The sequence below is a fragment of the Cygnus olor genome, chromosome 4 (assembly GCF_009769625.2).
Source record: "Cygnus olor isolate bCygOlo1 chromosome 4, bCygOlo1.pri.v2, whole genome shotgun sequence".
Lineage (NCBI taxonomy): Eukaryota > Metazoa > Chordata > Aves > Anseriformes > Anatidae > Cygnus > Cygnus olor.
In genome coordinates, this window is record NC_049172.1 from 44,993,960 (window position 1) to 45,018,605 (window position 24,646).

The window sequence follows — 24,646 nt, forward strand, 5'->3', positions numbered from 1 at the left end:
GATTTACATCTCTTTTATTCACCCCAAATATAAATGACTGAATCATCAGTTTCTAAGCACTAGCAGGATAATAAGCTGGTAGGAAACTACCAATATAAATTTATGAAACCAATTCATTTTCTTTATTTGACAGTAGTTGTTGGCCTATGATAGAAGGGGTAAGCAGTAGGCATAAATATTTTGACTTTTGTAAGGTTTTTGATAATATGCCACATTTTCTTAAGCAAATGAAAGAACAAATGTTCTTTAAACTCCTACACAACTCGTTGGAAACTTGTACTCTAGGAATTAGTGATTCACCACCAAGCTGTCAAATGAAATTGAAAGAGTCTGTCAAGGCTTCATGCTCATCAATGTTTTCATTAATAACTTCAGTGATGAAGCCAAGAATCTCAGTTAAGTGCCAACCTAGGAAAATTACAAGCAGTCTGCAGGAAAGAATTTAAACATTTAATTATCTTGATGAACGGGGAAAAAGTCAAACACAATTCAGAAGACCACATCCAAATGAAATTTTGAAGTGGACATTCAACTGATTGACACTTGTCTTTAAGCTTGAATTTTGAATCCAGGAAGACATACGAAGAGGCATCCCAAAGGTTGGGATTGCTATTGGCAATCCCCAGTAGTCCAGGGTTTAGTCTATTACGATTTCCATTTACTAGTTATTTGACAGAATAAAAAATACATGAGCAAGATGAATCATGCTTTTAGAGTATTGTACAAGCATGTACAATTATGCCATCTGTTACTTCTGGATAACTGCAAGCTCTTGAGAATGGTAGGATTCCCACTCAAAATTGCACTGAAAAATAGATGAAATTATTCAAAATCAATAAAATTAACCTAAGAAATGAAATGCAGATTAGTTGCATATAAGAAAGAAAAATCAACTTCAGAGAAATAAACTAAGGAATAACTACACAAATAATGTGGCAGAAGTATTTACATTGAATCACAAAATAAATATTAGTTACTAGGGCAGTACAAAAAAAGGCAGATATTTTGAGCTATGTGAACAGAATACCAAAAGGAAGATAGTCTCATTTTTCTGACACTGAGGAGCTGGAACATTTTGATTGTCATTAAATAAGATGTAAAGATGTCAAGAACTGAATAAAATCCAGGCAACACATGCTAAGGATTATTACCTGTGAGGACAGAACAAAAGGATTTAGTTATTTTTTTAAAAATATATATATATTTTTTAGTTATTTTTTAAAATATATTTCTAATATGCATGTCCTAAATGGAGAAGTGTCCCACAGCATGGCATTTTTTTTCCATGCTTGGGACACTTCTCCATTTAGGACATGCATATTAGAAATATACTTTCCATTCGGGGTAGTGATGGGGCAGAGCTTGCTTTCTTCCTGGAGGCACAGCATTGCCTCTACTTCTCACTGAGAATGTTAAAATTGCCGCAGCATCCCCTAGGATGCTGTGTTACTGCTGAGATGGTTCTAGTTTCATGAACAACAGATTTAGGCGCAACTTCTCCAGATTTATTGCTTATATTTGACTCACACTTTCATGCTTTACTTCCAGTCTTTGAGAGTTAAAAGATTGTAATTTAGAAACAAAAACAAAAACAAGCAAACAAACAAACAAACCAAAACAAAACAAAAAACAGAAAGCTCAGAGCCTGATTTAATCCCAAGAGCTAAGGCCACAAACACAGGCCTGTACTGTCAAAGACTTAATCAGAGCCAGCAGCTGGCCAGGAAACTTTAATTTAGTACATGCGTTTTCTAATGATTGCTAGTTGAAAACACACTCATTTCTATGGGTGGTCCTTTGCACGGTGAAGCTGACATATCTCTTGTTTTTTGTTTGGTTGGTTGTTTTTTTCTTTCATCAAAGTGATGCAAGTCTTCACACTGCTTATAACAACACTGCAGTTTGACACAGTGTCACAAGCATGTATTAGGTCTGTGTGAGAAGCCCTTAAAGGGTGAAGCCTTGCCTCTTAAATGTTGCATAGCAAACAATATCTGTGTGTGTCTTTGGCAGGTTGATGTTTATTTAGAAACAAATCTTTTCTGTATTGCATTTAATTCTAGCTTCCTTTCTCCATATCCAGTGAATAGATTTAGATGCCTTCACTACAGTCTTCAGATGTCTGATTGTTTTTATTTTGTGAGCATTAGATACTGGTACTGTCCTTTTTAAAAAAGCAATAATAATTTGACTGCTTATTACTTGTACAGTATTACATTCCCACTCCAAAAGGGAGTTCAAAGCAAAAGCTCTAAATGGTAATTCTGTCAGAATATTAAGCTGCTTCTGTTTGCTGAAGAGTGCCAGGTATCAAGCTGGCAGACTATCTTAGGGCTTTTTTTTTGGAAGGTAAAGAGGCAAATTTGAGTTTAAAATGTATTTTGTAATCATAAGCTATGTAGTATGTTTTTAAAATATTTAAAGATGACAATCCAACTCAAACCTCAATGTATATCTGATTTTTTTGAGCTCTATTGGATCTACTCATCCAGGTGATTAGTTGCACGCTTATTTTCCTAGTTTTGTATTTCCAAATTCAACTATTCAGTCTGGACAGTGGCTTATACATAACGTGTTTTTAACTGCAAGGGGGGATGGGCATATGCAGACTTTTTTGTGGTGTTCACTTCAGTCATATTATCAGTTTTCTGTGAGTAGAAACTCACTTTTTAAGGAAAGCTGGGATTCTAATGAATGCAGGAACTGGAAATTAGAAGGAATACTTTGAAACTTGGTATTAAATCCTGATATCTTAGTAACATTGCTGCTCTGGCTTTTCTTTGCTGCTCTTCCCCAGTCCTGACTTAGAGAAAATATATATACCTTCTTCATAACCATTTATTTTTTTCTATCTTTTCAGACAGCTACAAGCTTGTTAATTTTACCCAGTGATGCTGGTGGTGTTCATTTTGCAAGTATCTTTTCAATAGGAATTTCAGTTACTGAAATGCCATCAGATGACAAAAACTTTGGATGTAGCTCCTTTCTCACTTAAACTGCTGTGAATCGGAGGAGTCTTCATAAAGGATAGCTGAGAGCAGCTCCTCTTTGTGAGAGCAGAAATTGGTCCATAGTCGGGCATGGCTACCCCATAAATGATAGGCATGTCATCATGATACCCAAACTAGTGTAGCCATAGAAGGTTTCAAACCTAACATTTCTCCAGTTTCACAGGCTAACTTTGAAGTGACTCCACTGATTAAGCAGTTCTATAACTCTTAAGGTTTCCTCAACCTGTTTCTGGTAAATTTAATCTGAAAAGTGGTTTAAAAGCTTCTCTCAAAAACCAAATTTGAACATAATCATCATGCTTAAAATGTCACTGTGATTAACTTCTGTAAGTTTGGTGGTTTGAAACTAACTCAGAGAGGACAACGTCTTCTGTTATGAGCAGGGAAAGTTCCTTAATACCCATTTTACAGTTCATCTGTTTGTCTTTAAGTCAGGACAGTGTGAAACCTTAAAAATAAACAAGAGTATAATATTCCACCACTTTAAAATCAACCTTAAAATGGTAAGTACTGTTAAACAAAGCTGAGAATAATCAGCTGGGAAAATAATTTGTGGCTTAAACAAAAATAACCCCCTGATCCTATCAATAAATACCTGCTCGATTTTATACTTTCTTGGATTTTTATGGGGTTATTATTCTAAGGACAAGATGAAGCACAAGTTTCAGACGGCTTCAACTTGTAAGGTGATCTACAGGACAAAATAAAAGCTTCCAGAGCTAGAAACAAACTTGAACAGTTAGGAAGAGCATTTGAACTGGTTTTCTGTCCAATTGCTATGTCCAAGTATGAGCAGTATCAAGCCTGTGTTTATTAAGTATGGCTTATATAGCTTTTCATGCTGAAATAATTTCAAAACTAAACATAAAAACTGCCAAACTGAGAATATCACCTGCATGTAAAGGCAGAGAAGTTGGAATTATGGCTAAGTAGGAACACCGTGGCATGCGCTCACAAGGATTGTGTTGGCAGGAAATAGTCAATCAGAAAAAAAAAATCAGGTGGCCAAATATTTTCTTAGGAAGAAGTTGGCAGGAAATCTCTGCTGTATAAAAAAAGTAGTACAAATAAGGTGGAAAAGCTTACTTTAGTGCTTCCTTTTTTTTTTCCACCCTTGAGAAAGAGAACAGTTATCAACATTTTGATTTACTTCAAAAACAGGCAGCCTGGCTGGCAGCCATAGCTAGCCCTGCTGTGAAAACATTTCTGTGGCTGATACTAATACTTCATGGTAACCATTACCATCCGGCAAGAAGCGCTCTATAGAAGGTTAACACAGTAACTGTTTTATTACTGGCATTTCAGTTATTTTAAACACTTTTTTTCTTCCTGAAACAAATATATAAAGCGAGCATGTTTTCTGTAACATGTAAAATAAACAAATAAAAGAAGCAAGACGTATTGCAAAGCCTTGGAATAAAGAAAAACAAATAATATAAAACAGCTTCAGGAAGACTAATTATGAGAAACAAGTCATCAGTAGCCTTCTAGATTTCTCTGTTTTTCTGTACTGTTTTGCTAAAACCAGGTGTTCAGTATTGTTTCAGTTTGCTCCTCCATTGTTTGGTGCCCTGCACAGTTCATCATTTTGCCTTGGATCTCTGCATAGTACTTCAGTGGAGTTCTGGTTCCATGACCAATGTCAACATTCCTTTAGAGTCTCGGGTTTCATTAGTCACTTGTTCTAATTCTTTCCCCCAACTGGTAAATGTATTGGGGTGTAAAATTTATTGGGATATATGTTTATTCATATATTTTTTTTTTAAGCCAACTGAATTCTCCCTGAAAGAACACTGCCCTCTTCTATAACTACAGACTGTATCCAGAGGTCATCACCTTCCGAACTAGAATTTTCTTTTGTTTTCAGATTTCTTTGTCTTCATGAAGAATATAATCTAACATAACTTCTAATTACTACTCTCACGAGACTTTAGAATGGATCAGCATCCACTTGATTATAACCATTAACTGAAAAGTGTTTGCCTAAGCTTCCTTAAGGAAAGCAGCTAGGTGGTTTTTTTTGTTTGTTTGTTTGTTTGTTTGTTTCTAATAAAAAAAGTCTTCCATCACTTTTATGAAATCCTTGGCAGAATTCTTCTCAGCACTGGAAATATAGAGACCAGATCACAGTACAGCCTTGCAGCTTCACAACCACATGGTATGCCATATCATAAGTACTCAGGTTAAATATAAATTACATTATGTTGGCAAATATTTTACCAGAATAAGTTATGATAACTAAAGTAGCAGCTAATGGAAGTTAGTCTTGGTTTGTTTGGTTGTTATTTTTTTTCATCAGATATTCCTTAATTTCCCTTTAAACATGTGCAAGTACAGTAGGACAAAGTGGGTTAAATGAATTTAATAAATTCATAAATTTCATAAACTATTCTCATATCTGATATATTTTCCAAATAGTTTTTCTAAGTGTATTTTCTATTTTCTATATGTTTTCTACTGTTATACTGGTTCATGGTCTGATATAAAAAATACTTGCTAACATATTTACTTTGAATGTAACTTAAATTTCCTTCTTGGCTAGTAACACAAGCACTGTTATACCATTGGTGGATAATGCAAGTTATGTATGGGTAAACTTGTGAGATGCAGAAAGTTAAGCTATAGGTTTAACTATAAGGTTAAGCTATAAAGTTAAGGTAGGTTCAAATTTTGCCTCCTCTGGCCCAGGAGGTAACTTGTGTGTGGTGAGGTAAGGGGGCATCCGGTACATCTACCAGGGTCTGGTTTCATTGGAGATACACAGCGTCTCTCCAAGCACATGACACTGTCTGCGTACCCAGAATGGGGTTTAGACTGCAAGTTCGCAACAGGCTTCAGGACAAGCAATAGCTGTGCAGCTCCCAAGCCCTGTGTCTCTGGTTCCCTCTGTCACGCAGCAGTGAAACTGTATGTAGCAGCTGTGTCACTGAGAGAGGAGCTTTCTCCAAGCCAGCCTGCCTGCACTCCCACAGCCCCTCACTGGAGTCGCAGTATTGAAGCATCTCTCTCCACACCACCATGTCAGAGGGAGGGTGAAGAATATCACCCCTGAAGAGGCTGCTCTCCTTGCTGAGTTGCAACCTGAACTAGAAGAGACCCAGATAATTTGGTATCCCTTTCTAAGTCACTGTGTAGGCTGTAATAAAATTTCAAAAGGTGACCCCATTGACTTAGTAGACCTGATCTAAAAATGCAAATCAAAGTTTCTTGTTGCAGACATGCATGAGTACCTATGACCAGGCACCTAGTCCTGTTTTACAGGAAAAATGGAGAAATTATGTGATATCCCTGCTGCCCTGAGGAAAAAATGTTACAGACGTTATAAGCCCTTGACTTGAGATGAGGCTATCCTGGAAACTTCAGCACAGTTCCAAAAGAAGTGTCATCTTAGGTAACAGTGGTTTCTTTCCAGACGTTTGTTCATCTGGGTAGAGTTGCTTTTTGTAAGTGATTCAGATTAATGTCTCCAAGTATGGAAGAACTTGCAGTCCTGACAAAGGGCAAACATGTTAATGTTGCTTTACCCCCCGTTGTTTTGGGCAAGGCAGCTCTCGTTCTCGTTGGTATCACCAAGTTTTAGTTCTAAGTGTCACAGGGATGATACCGTTCTTTATAAAGTAGGAATAGAGATTATGTCATGCAGGGGGTGTTCTGCTGTTGGGTGTAGTATTTTTTCATTCTTCTTCCTTAATATGTTCCTGATACTATCCTCACAAGAATATTTTGCTGTAAATTAGAATAAATTAATGGAAATTGATTTGTGATTTAAAGCAACTGAGGTCTACCTCAGTGCCACAGGTCCTGTTGACTTCAGAGACAGCAGGATCAAATCTCCTTTCGGAAACATGTGGCATATTTCAGTAAGTACATATTACATAACTTGTCCCACATTTCTTTCTCTTTTTAGTATCCCAGTGTTATGAAAATTGTGTTCCCATTAATCATTATAGCTGCTCATCTTTTTATGTGAAAATAAATTATCCTCTGCTGCCCTTCCTGCACAGAAATATCTTTAAATGAAAACGAGTATATACACGGTTGGTTCAGGGAAGGGAGTGTCAGCTAATGGGGGCTTTGTTACTGCAAAAGTATGAAACCAGGATTTGCATCTGTACTCAGTGGATTGCAATGCTGTGTGGTAGTGTCATTTGCCAAATAAGATTTGCACTTTAGCACATGCATAGCTTCTTTGAATGTCAATGGAAACTGCATGCATTCATTGTAGGAAGACCTGCAGTTGAGTCTCAAGTAATATTGTATCCTACAGCCTATCCTATCATACTTGCTTCTGAAAATACTTTGGCTGGAAAAGCAGTACTTTCTAGAAAGCAGCTATACAACTGGCAAAACCATCAGGCCTTTAAAATCCTATTTAACATTGTCACTGACTTTATGGAGACTTTCCAGAAAGCATTTGAAATCTAGCTGTCTAAAATTATGTATGCAGCACCATATTCAGGCTACAAAGCAGTGGCTTTTAAGACATGATGTACATTTATGCATTTTATTGTTTTGGGGCCTCAGCACTTCCAAAAAGTAAGTCATTTTTATTTATAAGCTTTGAACATTGATTTAGTGACTTATCCAAGACTTTGAATATAGAGGCTGTTATTTTTAGATGTCACAATGCAATACTGGGCAAAAGGATTTTTGAAGCAGAGATTACTGGTTACAAAACCACAAACATAGACCAGCATTTTTCAGTAACTGTCAATTCACCTTTCTTTTTATTCAGGATGTGACATTAATTGGGAAGACTGAAATAACAAGTTAAAGGCTGGTTAAAAGCTGGTTGTAGATGATCCTCAGGGAACTAAATCTATATGCAGAGGTCAGTTTCCTCCAGTGGACAGATCTGAGGAAGAATCACCCTCAGGACAGAGTGAATTTTCCTTTAAACTAAGAAATGAGTTTGGGATTAATTGTACATGGAAAATGAGTTTCTTATCTGACCTCCAAAGACAGATGAGTTTCTATGAATTTACATTGTTCTTGTGGAAGAGCACATTTACATTTTGGAACATATATATACAATACAAAAAAGACCAGAAGTTTTAGGGCAAACTAGGTTAATTTCATTCAGACAACAAAGTACTTATGAATGAATCTTTTCTGCTGACCTCTTGAATTTTACAGCAAAAAATGATTATTTAGTGGAGGTAGCAGAAACTAAGAAGTCATCTAAGTAAACTTTTTGGTCATCTTCAGCTGACAGTCACATGACTGGAGCAAGTTGTGTTCCTTTTACAACCATGCAAAATCTGCTGACGTTATGGGTATTAAATGTCAGTTAGCATCCAAGCTTGTGAAGTGGGCACACCTGGATGTGTTTTAAATGCTTTTTAGCTTTTAAAAAGTAGAGACTGCTTGTTTAATAGACACTATTTGTTTAATTGCAGAATGACTATTTGCTGGTAAGGTGGCACTTCTAAAGCTCCAAGTCTACCCCTGATGTTAGAGTTCTTCCCAAGGTGTTTTTGTAATTAGGCAGAATCAGTATTAGCAGAGAAGAAGGAGGGTGTGTTATTTGGTATTTTTTTTCAGATCCAGAAATGAGATGTAGACCCCATTTTTGGAGTTACAAGTCTGTCTGAACTTGTTTTCCATTTGGTGTTTTCATTATCAAAAAAGCTTAAGAACTTCTGTCTTGTTGCAGTTAATTTTGCTGAGGAAAAAGGTATGCCCTTGCTCACTACCAAAGCTACCTCTGTATGAAGATGGAGACTCTTCTTTCAGAAACTAAAGCCCAACTTGAAAAAAAACCCCCCCTCCTTTTTTTTTTTCCACCCCACATTTAGGGAACCAGCTTCTGCACTGAGTGATGCAAATCCTTATCCTTAGCAACCATCTTTGGTGAATTTTCACAAAAAGTCAAAAAGTTGATGATGTTGCTCGTCTACTTTGTGACATTTCCAGAGTTTGGATATTTTCTGGTAATCCATTTAACTTTGAAGTTAATCGGAATACTTCATGGCTGAAATGTAGAAAGCATATAATTGACCAGATGTTTCTTTTGTAAAGTTAGCACAAAAGAACTGAAATAGAAGTACCATTTCTTTGTTGCTGTGTCATCAAGATGTGTCATTACCTTATCTTTCAAAAGTTTTAATATTGTTCCCAAACAACTTTAAGAGACTCTTCTTGTCATGCGTAACCTCATTACATGAGAACGAATACCATATCATTCGCTTAAGCAAGTATGAGCTTTAAAACTTTAACACATCACGACTGAGGAAGTGTTACTGTATTATACCCTCCAAACGTACCTTTCAATTTGACCCCTATGAAGTGTGAAATATTACAATAGTTTTCATTTCACATCTACTATGCAGTTGTTTTGGGGATAATTTGGTGTACAATAGCTTGGATGCTATTTTTACCAAGAATGAACAACAGCCTTGAAAGTAATATTTGCTGGATTCATACATTCAGATTGCAGCCTGGTCAGTCTGACCCTTTCATTTTTTTTTAGAAAAATTAATTTATTCACTCCAAATAATTGTGAATTCAAGTACATAACTGTTAAGCATGGAGAATCAAAAATTAAGTATTGCTCCATATTTTGCTGTGCAAAGTTCCATCTGTGCATAGATGGCCACAAGAAGAAATAGTTTAAAATAGGACAAGGAATATTTCACTCTTAAGACACTTTATTCACTCTTAATGCTGTTGCTCTTACTTCTTTCTTCACAGATTCACTTAGCTTAGAAACATTCTGTGATTAATGGGCTTGTTAGCTGATTAATAGAAAATAAAACTCCTAGCATCTCATATTTTCCACTTTACAAGAGTCCAACCGTGCCATAGATACTTTCCATTCTCAGTCTTGAGATCCTACAGAGGTGGAATTAAAACTCCTTACACTATATTGGAATACATCAAGGAATTGTACATGTGTGTTTCACTTTACTGAGTAATTTCTCCATTACTTTAGCCACACTGAATGTGGGCACTGTGCCCAGAGGAATAACACTTGCTGTACCAATGCTTTTGTATGCCTAAATTCCGATAAAGCTTATCTGTAAAATCAAATAGAAACTGTTAGCACTTGCAGATTATTTACTTTTCCAAATTCCTCTTCTGCTTAGGACAGTGAACAGAACTAAAAGGAACAAGAAATTATTGAATGCAAAAGCAGTAATGCTTGTGTTGGAAGAGGTCTGGAACTTCAAGTTATCTTTACAGTTCCAACCTCCTTGAAAAATATACTGCAAGAATCAAAGTCCCTGGTGCAGGACTTGGAGCTTTCTGGATGGAGAACCAGAAGTGTAATGTTTATTTCCCCAGAAATTAAGGACTCCATTTCGTCTGAACCCTGACAGAGGCTATTCTTAAATGCCGTTTCACTAGCAAAAACAATATATATAAGGTAGAGAATACAAAGGTAGAAAGTGTGTTTGTTTGTTTGTTTGTTTTTCCCCCAAGGAAATATTTATCTTGATGCTCTGTTATTTGATGTAGGACAAAACACCATGATCTGCAGTTATGGGATAGAAGGGGATAGAAGGGGCGTGGATGACTGATTTGTTTTTTTTTTTTTTTTGGGGGGGGGGGGGGGGGACACAGGTATAGTGTTTTTGCTTTTTTCCCTTGTTGGAAATTAAATTACAATAAACAAGTATATAATATTATCGTTATCCTATTTGGAAGTGGAAGGTAACTGGGCATGTATGTCAAAGAAACTGGAAACACCAGTCTACATGACTTTTGACATTTCACATTACTGCATTTTAATTATGCCAACTTCCTTTTCTTTCTCCCATCTATTTTGTGTCACGTACTGTTAGTATCTTGAGTGGAAATGGCTGATAGTTTATATTGTGTCTGCCATGGCTGGAGCTTGTGAACATACATTTACATAAACTTACTATGGGTTTGCTAGTTACAGTAAATCTGTTCCTCACTACTTTGCTTTTAAGGGAGATTCATTAGCAATGGGTGTGTTGTTTTCCATTCGTGTTCTTTCTGTCGCTTTTTTCCAGAAGATTTCTGTCTCTAGGAATTGGCATTGCAAACTAATTAGAAAAGATTTTTTCTCTAAGGTTTTTGTTTACAGAAATACTCTACCATCAAATAGATGTTACCTGTGTTTATTATTATGCTACCTGCTTAGAAGCAGAGGTTAACTGTTAACTCAGCTTTGTTAGAAAGAAGTGGCAAGTTTGACAAGTTCTACCACTCATTTTCAAATTAATCATACAGCTTACTAAAGCACTTTTCAAGGAGTTACAAAAGAAACCCTTATGCCATCTGCAGTGACATAATTTTTTATGTACGTCACCTTCTCCCCAGGCTAACGTAAGAAACCCCCAGCATAAACATGCCCTGTGTTGATTAACTGCCTTCATTTGGAGCCTTTGAATATGACTGTATTGTTCTTTTCCTTTTAGTGGCACTGTTGAGCACCATGGCAACAACTGATTGTGTATTTTACATTACTGTTACGATAGATACCAAAAAAACATGTGCTCCTTAGTAACAGACATCAAGATCATCAGAGTCTTAAGGCTGAAGACATTGCCAGTGATGACTGGGCACACTGGCTCATGGGGAATTTCACAGAATCTGATAATTTGGGTAGTTTTGGTTTGCTTTATAGAGATTTTAGGTGAGACTAGAGTTGTGGTATGGGAGAGGACAGTTGCTTCCATTATGATAACACAAATGGCAGACTCATCTTGTATTACTTCTGATTTTTTTTTAAACTAATCCTTCTACTGCCCTTTGAGGTTAATCCCTATTTGCCCTGCTATGATTACTGTCAGTAAACAACTCCAAAGCCTTACATTCTCTGTCACAGAAATTGGTGAATTCTGCCTGGCAGACTGGACCATAACTTTGTTGGTCTCTTGAATTATTGGATTGTTTCTTCAAAGGATTTGGAGCTTCCTTGACATTTCTTTTCTGAGCTGTAAGGATATAATTGTACTGGTTGTTAAGCATGTGCTACTACTATAAATAGTTAGTGGATTATAGGTGAAGGTAAGAGCCGGGTATGCCTGTGCTGAAGTCCATTGTCTCAACAGCCTTGGGCAATTCACGTGACCTTTCATTGTCTCATTTTATTCCATTTATAAAATGAGACAATGACATCAGTCCACACCATGGCATTGAGGTCAGGGGTAATTAGCTAGTATCTGTGTCGTGGTTATTAAATAGTGCAGCGTGAATACCTCATGTCTCTTCTTACTTATCTCAGACTAAAGTTTGGCATTTGAGTTCCAATTCTGCTGCAACATATACGTGGGCCAGCTAGAAATTACATCATTTGGCATTTGGTGTCCAGACTGATCTCCTCAAACTCTACCATATCTTCTCTATTGAAATAGAGGCCTTGTCAGGGAGAGCACAGAGTGTATAGCTCTGAGCTATATAAAGCCATATAAAGCATAGAGCTTTATGTGGATTGTGTACCATTGCCCTCTGTTGGACAGCACTAGACTTTGTTCAAGTGCTTATCTTGCTGTTTGGGGCTTGAAAGTTGGACAGTGAAATAATACACAAAACATTTGTTCAGGATTTTCAATGATTTTTGAGAAAAATAATTGCTTTGTCGGTGCTTGTGCATGTTAGCATCTTCCCCTTCCACAGTCATTAACAAAGATTAGATTTCACTGTAAATAACGATTTGCAAATAACTTTACATATCACTGCTCATGGATACTGATTTAGCAATTGTCCCTGCCTGATTTTTGTGTCAGACTCATCTGTGTCTTCATCAGCTAAAGAAACAGAAACAGCTGTAGCCAATCCCAACCAAACAGCACAGCTCAAGTTTTGGAAAGCTTGAGAGATGAAAAACATGACAATATTTTACAAGTAATGTTGAAGTATTTAGTGACAGAACAACTGTATTTTAGCAGACAATAAATGAAATTCACTAGTCAGTTTATTTATTGCAGCTAAGTACAGATGCATGTAGGGTCTTCACATTCCTGAATGTCTACAACATACTAGTCTACTTATCTGTTTTATAAAAGAGGCTAAAAAATAAATACAATCTCTTGGATTTTATTTTCCTATTGTCATGGATTGGTCAGGTCATGAAGTCTCCAGTGGCACAAGACGTCATGGAATAGCTAGTCTCTTTAGAGTACTGCTTAGCATTATTGCCTGCTAACCCGTCACAGCTGTTTTCTTGTACTCTCCCAACTGTCTTTCTGTTTGGGCTAGACATTAGATGATGTCTTTTGCTAAGGGCTTTTACAGGGCCATGTGTCTACGCAGGAACCAGAGTCAGGTGTCATAGATTGCACCAATCCCTAAAAATGCAGAGGGGAAATGCAAGCATGGCAAGCTACCACATCCTACAGTCCAATAAAATACTCTCTTTCTGCTTCTCTGTAACACATGATTTCTTGCAATTTTTTCCCTCTTGGTCTCTGCCTGTCTCAGACCTTCTGTGCTGTGAGCATTCTGTGTAGTTATAGGTGAGTGAACGTTACAATGCACTGCCTTTTTTAGCTTAAATGTGCTTTATCAGGAAGTATATATGCTTTGTCAAAAAATATAATGCATCTCATGCACACTATAGTGTCTGGAAGAGAGATCATGAATAATGTCAAAGATTAAAAATGGGATAAAGTAATAAATACCAAAGTAAGACACAAACAGTCAAATTAATATCTGGGGAAAAGAAGTTACATTGTGCCTTGGAAATGTCCTTAATCCTCCATTACTGTAGTTGTGAACTAAATCACTTTCATGATCTCCACCCTCTGGTGCAGTTTATGGCAGAGCATTCAAAGAAGAAATAGAAATTATTATAAAGGTCACAAGGAAAAATAAAGCTATTTTGCTACTGTTTGAATGTTATCCATCCAAACATCTACCAGCCGCCATCCAAGCCTGTACTTATATTGCCATTCATTTAAAGTTAAATACAGAGGAGTCATATCTAACTGCAGTAATATACACCCAAAATACAGTGATCTGTATATAATTCTGCTAGGGTAAATAGCAGCTTATTAAAACTCAGAAAGGGATGACTTTTTAATGATCCCTTCCTCTGAGAAACCTCTGTGTCAATTTTAAAAAAGTATCTGCCTAAAGCGCAAGATCTTTCTGGCTACCAAAATAACAGCAAACATCTCTTCACTGTCCTTGGGTGGGTTATCTGTTTTGTTGCTTGTTCTCAGCACAAGCAGAGAACTATCCGATCTGACCTCTGCAAACCTAGATAAGTTTGGAGTGACATAACCGTGTGTCCAGGGTCCTGGGGCTTTGTTACTCATGCTAGATCAAGTCTGACTAGATGAGGAGCATATTCAGGTTTCAGCCTTTGGTAAAAACCATTTACATGCCAAATATTTCACAATATTTGTACTGAAGAGGTACCTGTACATGTAGAAAGAGAGAGATTTATAATCACCTATCTTCCAGCACTCTCTACACCATCAAAAGCTCTTTGATTCTCATCTGTCCAAATAGCCTGTAGAATTAGTGTCCAGTCCATCTATTTTATACATGTATTTGTGGGTGAATTGAAATGCTTTTTAGGAATTCCTCTCCATATTGATCACACAGGGGACCAAGACAACTCAGTCTTTAGCCTGAACAGAGACCCAGCTGAGGTAACTATCCATATTTCTGTACATTGAAAGTAGAGCAAGTTCCTAACTTGATATTAGAAAAGCTGGTTAATGCTCCTTACTATTTTGTCAGTCACATTTTTTGAAACAACAGGCTTCAAAATACTGCAGAACTGCTGACATCAGTTGCTGGTAATGGATTGATGACCTGTTTTACTTTGTGGTCCTGCACGTTTCTCTGTGAGGTAAAATTCTCACGTTGCTGACATGAGAGTAAAGTAGTAAAGTAAGTAAAGAGTAAATGAGAGTAAAGTAGTAAAGATTCCATAGTCTTAGCTGGGATCAGTCTTCTTCCATGTGGTCGAAGGATTTTTCATTGCCTTATGTCCTGTTTTTGATGTTTCTTTCAACTGCATTCTTTCAACTGCATTCTTTCTCAGGGCATACTTATTCAGTAGGTAGATTTATCCACCTCTACACTGATCTTATTTTATTTGGCTATGACATGGATAGTGTCTTGAAGTTTTAAGTTGTTAGAGGAAGTAAAGAATGGTGGAGAATGCCACAGGTATAGTGGAGGAATTTTTTAACTTTCACCTAAGATGTGAAATGATGTGGAACCATAGGGGAGAATTTATTGGAAGCCAGGAAAGTTGCCTATTTGTTTCTCACTGAAAAACAAAACAACACATCAGAGACTATTCACTTGTGTGCACAAGTAATTCACCACTGAGCTTCAAATTCAGCTCCGCATTCCAATAGGCAAACTATTTGATAGCCCACAGATTGTGTTTAACTGTATATATTAACTGTCGTGAAGAGGCCTGGAAATCAGAGTAGCTAATCAGCACCTGAGCAAATAGACCAGCTCAACCCCTGCAATTCCATTCTTTACCCTTGACCTATATTGCTGCTGATTCTCTTTTGTTAAAGGTGTACGGATGAATGGAGACAGGGAGGCCAATTTCCTCTGCCTGGTTGCTACTGCACAGGCAGGGTAGAGCTCTCGGAAGGGAAGAGGAGTTTCTTTCCTCCACCCATCACTGGAGGAGCAGGCAGACGGAGAGTGAGGCTAAGCCACTCTAACAGCTGGTAGCAACTGGAAGGAACATAAACTAACATAGAGCATGAAACTTGTCTTAATTTAGGGACACTTTTCCTCTAGTTCAGCTCACTATGGCCAGACCAGGCCAATGCCAAAGCCAGTGGTAGTGTCAGAAATAAGGGAGTATATGGAGAGTGACATGAGCAGAGCAGCAGTATTTTCCTTTCTGAGGCTGGTTGCTACTTGTTGAGTGTAGCTCTAAAATCAAACAACACTCCAAAAGACAAAGCAAGAATGGAGACTGCTGCTTAAACACAGAGCAGAGCACTACTGAGAAGCTAAAAAGGGAGAGAACCAAAGGTAACTAAAGGAAAGACATTCTTGTGGACTGAGCGCCCGCCTAAAGAAAAGGAAGGATCCTGCAGTGGTACTTATTTATGCACTTTTTAGGGTTAATCTGTCTCAAACTGACTTCCCTGTGCAAAATATTAGGCCTAATTTGTGAAATTCTTATTTCTGTAAATGTTCAAAGCTCTTCCAGCATTTTTGATGGTCTTTTGCTAGGGGAAAGATGCTAGCAGATACAGTTCACATGCTTCTATCCCTAGTTGCTACACAAGTGATACACAGCATCACTTTCTTTATTTTTTAAGCTATTGCAAATTGCTGAAGTCAAGGGAGTTGCATTAAACGTTGAAAACCCTTTGTATAGCTAAGCTATTAAAATGCTACATTCAAGCTTTATTAGTTTCCCAAATTTTACATGCATCAATCATTTTTCTTGAGGGCACAATGCTGCGTGTTTTACCAATGCAAAAACTGATTTGTGATTCTTCAGGGCTATTCACATAAATAGTGGAAATCTGATCTGACTTTTCACAGCTAGATGGTAAGTGTTCATATCCTGCAGAACTGTTCACTGAATAGTCTGAACAGTGTCAAGACTGGATTCATAATTTATTCTCAATCTTTATTTATTTTTAAATAGCATGTTTCAATTAAGAATAAACAACGAGAATGCAGCAATACAGTCGTTCTGAGCAAACCTACAGGGAAAAAACAGGTTTAGATGCATGTAAGGTAGACAAATAATTATAGTGAACAGTTGTTAGTTGCAGGTTTTTACTGTGGGGATAAAAACATTCAGACAATAAAAACTGCTCTGGCCATATTATTTCACCTGGGTAAACTGTGCTTCACTCCATTTCCTTCCTCTGCTTACTTAGTATGAAAATGAAATTCTACCGAATGTGACATGCTGCCATTTGACCTGATGTTGATTTAAGCTTCTAGAAGCTCATAACAGCACGAGGTCACAGACAGGCAAAGTCAGTGAATCTAAAAATGGTGCAGAATAAAAGAGATTAGGCTTTACTTGGGTTCAGATTATTTAAAACAAACAGACAAGAATTTAGAGAAAACAAAATTGTGTTTCTCATCTGGTTGGTCAAATCACTTTATTAAATGATACAATTTACATCTCTGGCATGCACTCTCAAATAAAGGGTCCTTTGCAGTGAACAAAAAGCCTTTAGAAGTGAAAAGCCTTTATAAAGATAATACAGTCTTTTGCTACTAGGCAGAAATGCAACGTGAATAGATATTTGGTTGTGTTAAAGCAAACCAAACTGAAAACAAACTGTGAACAAGAGTTGTGAACATCATCATCTAGCATAACGAAAGAAACCAAATTTTCAGTTATATTGTGTATTCAAATCCTTTGCATTTTGACAGAGACACCTCTGAAGGTGAACAGGAAAACTGCATTCAAAATATCAAGACTTTTTTTTCTCATTTATTGAGCAGATCTGTGCATTCAAAACCAAATGTAAGAAATACTTGTATTAATATATTCAGAACTCACACACAACAGTCACAACTACATGATAGAAAGATGCTCTGCTAGTGGAGGAATGGGGTGAAGAACAGAGAGTGAAAGATGCTGTGTGATTCTTCATAAAGCTCTGTATGCATTAACATTTCATTTAGTAGTCTGGGCCTGCTGCTTCCATTGAAATCAGTTCATTGTCTCAATCTGGTTTTAGCCTGATTTCCTTTGTAAACAAGGCTATGTGATCTGTCTGCATGCTTGTATTCATGTCTGCCCTCCCATTAATGCTTTTGAAAATGTTTGTTTTGTTTCCATGTTGCAGTGGAATAGATCTCGGAGGCAATCCATTGACCCCAGACTTTGTAAAACTAGGCAGCTGAGTGGAGGATAGGTACACTTAGCAGTGTCGCTCTTGAGGGAAATTCTGCAGGGTGAACTCATCCCATATTAGACATGAGCAAATCCATATGGGAAAGAGCACTAGTAATTCCTCAGCAGTAGGAAACAAAATCTGTAGTAGATCATGTTAAACACCCAAGTTAATCTATGATAAGATACAAATCCATAGGAAACTCAGCATTGTTAATTCTCATGTTCACAGAAATACTTACTGATGAATCCCTTCTTACCAAGAGAAGAAAATTATCAGGCTACATTTTCTTTTTTTCTTGGGACATTGAAAGAAAGTCAGTGATTCTGTCTGAAGCTCTCTGATTCTGCTTTTCTTACATGTTTAGTGCATATTTGGGAATTTTTTTAGAGCTTGGTTCTAAAGTATGATTTCCCACATTGATTGCTGTGTGATCACAGCATTAAATACTTCTTAATATCACGTTATATCTTTTTTTTTTTGAAATATCAAAATTTAGAAATACTTATCAGAATTTTAATGGCATGTACCTTAAAACTAAGCACACCTTTCGTTCTATTAGACATAGGATCTTAGAATTCATAACATTAGTTTCAATGAGAATTCAATAGCTATGCACTTGATTCTGAGAATTAAAATAATTGCATTTGGTAAACATATGTCTCACTGCAAACTCATTAATCTGTTTTCTAGTTTAACAGCGTAAAGGATGAAGTTCAAAACAGAAACCTAAACTTGACTTGGATACAGGGAATCATTTTATTATTGTAATACAGACCACAGTTCAGCAAAATATGTAAGCATTAGATAGTTTTCAGAATGTAGTCCTTCTGTGAAATACATGTACACTAGCATTTATTAACTACTTAAGGCTTTGATGACTTAGAATTATAAAGCATTACTGCTAAATCACAGTTATACTGAAATCAGGTGAAAACTTGACGTGTATTTCCAGGGAAGTAGACCTGGATCTGAACACAGGTCCTTAAGGCTAATGGGACTACCACAGGCCCATTGGTTTCAGTGGAAATGTTCCCAGTGGTGTCAAAAAAGGACATTATGGGGCCCTGCAGAGAAAAATGTAATTTTTTTTCTTTGTCAGGAAAATTTAATCCAATTATGCGAGTGTAACGACTCTAAGGTGCAAAGCTCATTTTCAGACATACCGTGGCAGCCTTGTTTGTATATTTTATCTAAATCATCTTTTCTTTACAAATTCAGAATTTGTGAAAGAAATTTGTAAGGTGCTATAGCAATATAATCCTAATTTAAAGATTTATAACTCCCATGTCTTCATTCCCTCAGCGGTAGAAAGGACTGATCGATTAAAAGGAGATTTGTGTTTGACTAGAGAATTACTGCCAACTTAAACTCATTAAAGGTATATTTTGTGTGATTAGTTGCTCCTATAGAAAGTTCCAGCTCAGCTGAACTTGGTTTACTTTTCTTGTTTCTTTTATACCAATTATATTTTATAATTGTTATAATTGAAAACTGTTTGCAGATGGGAATGTTTTGTAATATGTTCTTTCTTATATACGTTTCAGTTCTTTCTAATCTAACCACTTTATGCAGAGTTGACAACCTTAATGAAAATAGGAATGCTTAGCAGTGTTTCTAGCGTTTCTGCAGTAATTTTAGTTTGCGGTGCTTTACAGATCCTTGAAGAATGCCCCACAAAACGAGGAGGATGCAGAGCACTTTGTAAAGCTTGGAGTATTCATTTAATGCCTTAACAACATCTAAACTACCCAATAAGCTTGCAATATGTATATTTTAGACACATATTTCTATTGCTTCAATAAGCTAAAAATGCAAGATATGTATCACCAGCAACGATTATTTAGCATCTCTTCAGATCCATCAAGATAATTCAATTGTAGCTAACTGTCCAAATATTTGCTACTCATACTAGACTCATACCATGTAACACATATCATAAACCCTCTTTCACATACCACCTTCTACACAGAACAGGTATTATGCTTGATGAGCAACTTATTTATGTCTTCTGAACTGAGAATACAAATCAAAAGCCCTCTAAACATTGAGCTACCTACATACTAGGAACAACTGCCCAGCCAAAGTACCAGATACTGTAGCAGTAAATGTTCAGCAAGTAGTGCATTTCACAGAGAAATAAAGGCTGTTCCAGCCTCTGTCTTGTTTGATAGTTTATTACAAAATTAACTTTCAATCCAGTTTAAATACAATCTAAATACTTTCTTCATCCCTTTTGTTGTTCAAATATCATGGTACTGGTCTCTATTAACAACACCATTCTTCCTGTTGTGTTCAGATTATGCAATTAGTTATAATATGCAAAACTTCATTGAAACTGTCATGAAATCCATCTGAAATATATGCCTGCATGAGATCAGAGTATATCTACTTGTTGTAGAGATTCAGGTACCATGACCACAGATGTATTTTATATGTTACCATGGTGTAATTAATTATTCACTGATTTCCTTTCCTAGATTTTTTTTTTAATGCAGTAAAGAAAACATAGGGCCAATAAGCCAGTGATTCCCAATCTTCCATTTCCACTGGAACTTTCTCAAGTCTGGTTATATCTAGTACCCTGGAACTCAGGTGTCTAGCATATCCAGAAAACCTACAAGACCTTGTCAAATACTTCTAGCCTTTAAAATGCCCTTATTTTCCTTTTTTTTTTTTTTTCACATTATCTTAACCGCAAACACTTGTGCTGTCTCCATCTAAATCCTTTCTAGATTTTTGTATTGAGCACATGGTTGCCCACCTTCATACCCACGCCCAAGAAATGTGTAATTTTGCCCTTTTACAAACAAAACTATCTTAGGTTAGGTGTAAAACTGAGTCTATTCTAGCAGCTGCTAGTCTTGCAGTCATATGAAAACTGTGCTCCATTCAATTTTGCCTCCTCGTTTCTTTAGTTCAGAGATGGTGAGGCCGGCAAGAAACTTTCCTTCTCCAACTCAAATCTAAGGCTTGTAAAGCTGGAAGAAGGGAGAATATGCCAGGCCCTTCTGCTGTTCATGTTGGACGCCTCCATCCCCTTGGCTGTGGATTGTAGTTTGAATCAGCTGTTGACACGCCATAGTCAGACCTGGAATCGATGGACATTATATCAGGATCTGTTCGGGACCGTTGGCTGCAGTAAGCATACTGCAACTGAGAGCCACCCTGCATGGTGGCATTCAGGACAGACAGGGAGCTTTTTCGGGGTGATATAATACCCGACTGCTTCCCTCCTAATAAGGCTACACTACCACTTGGGGCTGGGGGCTCATAGGAAACTTTTTGTTTCCATTCATCTGGTGGCTCAGGAAGTGTTTTCCTGCGAGCAGCTGATACTACGTTAGCAGCAATGGATTCCTGCATACTTTGGGGCCCAAAAGCTTCATCCACTAGGCCAAGAGGGGATTTTGCTGCTGCTTCCCAGGGAGTCGGTCTCTTGCCAGGCCTGTCAGCTGCTGTATCTGGCTTGCTGAAGTAGTCAGGGGCAGGCTGAAATATAAGAGGAGAAGTAGGAGACATGGCTCGAGAAATAAATGCAGAAGGCCTCCCAGGAAGTGATAATGAGCGTCCACTGCTTCTTTCCTAGGAAAACAAAACACCAAATATAGCTGCAGTCATTAAACAACAAAAACAGAAGCCCCTTCACTTCCAAACTGGAACAACAAACCCTGAAAGCACATGATATCCTGGCAATCCCATTATATATATATGGGTACTTTTTAATAATTAAGTGGAAAGAGATGTGATATTAATAAGGGTGCAGAGGAAGAAGCAGGAAGAAAGACAGAGCAAACTGATTTTTTGAGGAAAGTCAATAAACCAAAGGCAGGATTTTGTTACTGAAAAGGTACAATTACATTAACAACTATACAGCTTTTCTTCCATCTCCACTACTTAGCTAGTATGTCTTGTTCAGAAAAGACCATTCCTAATAATAAAAAAGGAAGTCATGTTGCAACAGTTCTCTCTGTTTACAAGATTCCCTCAAACATGCAGGCACAGTCTAATTTATTTGATTACAGGCTCTGTCTGGGACATCTGTCCAAGAACATATCTTTGGCAATCTCCTTTTAAGAAAGGAATTTCTTATTCTAAAATTATTGGACTTACTCAGAATGAGAAGGAGTCAAAAATTAACATGCAAAATTAAAAACATTAATGTAATCATTTCCTTAATACCCTTGCAGGACGCTACTTAACCTGGCTTCTTTAGAAGGCAGTGCCCTCAAAATTTCAGAACATTCTGACCCATTTATAGGAGCAATCCATTCATATTTGACAAATCCTAATCTTCTTAGTAATGCAGCACTTTGAAACAGAAACTCTGTTCGTGAGAAGGTTCTGCCCACAACAGTCTTCATTTGGCATACAAAACACATACAGCCTTTTCCCCAAACCAGACATGTTCCTTGTATTAGACAAATCACATTGTTCTTACTGAGAAGTGTCCATACATGTGGTTCGTAAACTAATTGATTTACACCCACTGATTCATATCCTGAGGTTTAAATGTCTTCAGCTCTCAAATCCTGTGTGAAATTCCGGGCTCTGTTGCCAAAGGCTGTGCTAAGATTTCATTCAGATGACATTGGCCTGTGTTACTTTTCCTAATTAGCTTCCAAAACTTTGAATACTGTGAACATGATCGAGATACCAGTCAATAACTATACAATTATACGGGCAATAGCTAATCCTGCAAAGATTCACACAGAAACATCATGTTTTATAGTTTTTTACATCACAAGATCTTGACACACTTAAGAAACTGAAATGGCCTTTACTTCACACAGGCTTTTATGTTATGTTTTAATATCAGCCTTGTAAATGAGAGATGAAAACTGAGAAAAAGACTACTGATTGCATTATTTTCAGTCAGTCTGGTGGTGCACAGTCTGAATCTGTTGAGTGTGCAGAGACACAAAGAGGTTATGTAATGAGAGACCTGACAAGATTCACGAGTGATGCTTTACAACAGGACTATCGTCTCACCACTTAGCTACAACCAGCCATTCCCAGTTTGCAGTTCCAGAGAGGAAATTCTCCAACATTACTAATCCTCCCCCCACATACTTCTGTCAAATTTGACAAATGAGCACAATTATTTTTTGAGAGTCTTCACTTATACCACAAGATTGTAAAGCATTAAAGATGTGGCTTACCAGATCGCCACGTATAGACAGGTCCCATCAGGGTTCTTTAAGTTGGTAGCATATAAAAAGCAAAAGTGATCCATTTGGAAGGTAAATGAATGCGAGAGTATACAGAATTTTCTTTTTCCACATAGATGAAGTGATACACCATCAAGAATGGATTACACCTTCTCCACGTCTTCACCTAACAAGAGTGTTTCTTCTCACTTGGAAAATAAGAGTCCAGATAACAGATCATGCCTGGGTACAAGAAGTGGCAGACCCAGATAGGTCTGTCAGAAAAATTCTCTTTCCTCTCATGTATTTCAGTTTCTTTCTTCACGGAATCCACAGAAACCAGCTTCTTCAGCATGTCTAATTACTGTATTTTGTTTAAATTGCCAGCAACAATAAATTTTTCAAAGGTGTGAAATCAAAGCAAGTGTGCAAAATGAGATGCAGTTTCCATTAGAAAGTAATGGGATAACCTCAACCATGAAACTTAGAAGACAGGATGTACAGAGGGATGAAAAAGTTGATCAGACAGGTTCAGCTAGGTAGCCTACCTGTGTTAACTGCTCTCAGGATGATTCAAGATCATGGGCTGTGCTGAATAGAAAAACCTCCTTTTAATAGAGGTTCCAGTTCTGAGCCCTGTCAGTACTTTGTAGGATTACAGAGATGCAGAGGGAAATGATACTGTTGAAGGAACTGTTGCATAAAATGGATGGTATTTCAAGACAGTCAGATGAAACACTCTGTTTAGTCTGTCGCGTTTAGAGAAAACCTCCAGAGTTCATCAAGTTGCAGAGGTATCTTTTTGGCCTAATCATCAGTAATAAAGCAGGAGCTGATTTTCTTTGACAGAATTTGATCAGAGAGCAATGAGTTAGGAAAAGTATTTCAGTACTATTTCAAACAAAATGTGCTGTTCTATTATGTTACGAGGACAGGAGCTTGTAAAAGCAGCAATACAGTATAGCCAAATGTTCACATTGTGGTGAGTTCTACAGTTTCTTAGTATGGGTGATATATCAGATTCAACAGAAAATCAAGATAATTAGTGGAAAATAAGATACTATTCTGTGATGCTGGAAACTATTCCAGGGAGAACTTTGTTATTATATAAGGCAAAGAAAAGGAACTTGCAGGGGATGACTAAAATGACCTCCTAGAAAAACCCTCTGCATGAATCAGTCAATACAGTATAAAGGAGCTGGCACAGTTTTGACAGCCAGATTCAAGGAAGAGTGTTTTACTGTCTTGATAATCTCTTTTGTCCTTAATTTGTAAGACGTCAATGAACAAGTGTTTGTACTTCGAGTCATATCTATCCACAGTGCCTGTAATGTTATGCAGATCATCAGTTGAGCATGTAAGAGTTGTTGCAGAAAAAGCAGAATCTTGAATACTGATAATATGGGGGATATTATTATATCTTTTCAGTTTCTCCATATGGAAAAAAAAAAATCAAGTAATGTGAAATACTTTGGACATGGAAGATTTTAGTCTCATAGGAAATATAAATCTTTTCTCCTTTTAGTTCTGAGATTCTTCTCAGCTTTTGTGCAGTGTGGGTCTGCATTTGACTAGAATGCTGGAAAGTTGCAGTCAGTAAACTGGAACATCAGTAGTGTTTTGAGAATGAGGTTGGCTATACTAAAATTACTTGAACTCATTTTTTATTTCATTTTTAACTTTAGTTAGGCTCTCAGGGATAAAATGA

General features: G+C 37.1%; 1 protein-coding gene and 1 long non-coding RNA gene across 2 annotated transcripts in view; one reads left to right on the plus strand and one right to left on the minus strand.

The window, feature by feature from the left end:
* LOC121069764 overlaps positions 1 to 24,646 on the plus strand; it is a 78,723-nt gene that overhangs the window by 30,111 nt on the left and 23,966 nt on the right. The gene's annotated exons all lie outside the window — the stretch shown is intronic.
* Positions 17,026 to 24,646, minus strand: part of SYNPO2 (synaptopodin 2) — a 93,282-nt gene continuing 85,661 nt past the window's right edge. Inside the window, 1 exon segment of the mRNA XM_040556203.1 lies at positions 17,026 to 21,373. Coding sequence (XP_040412137.1) covers positions 20,807 to 21,373 — 567 coding nt within the window. The 3' untranslated portion in view covers positions 17,026 to 20,806.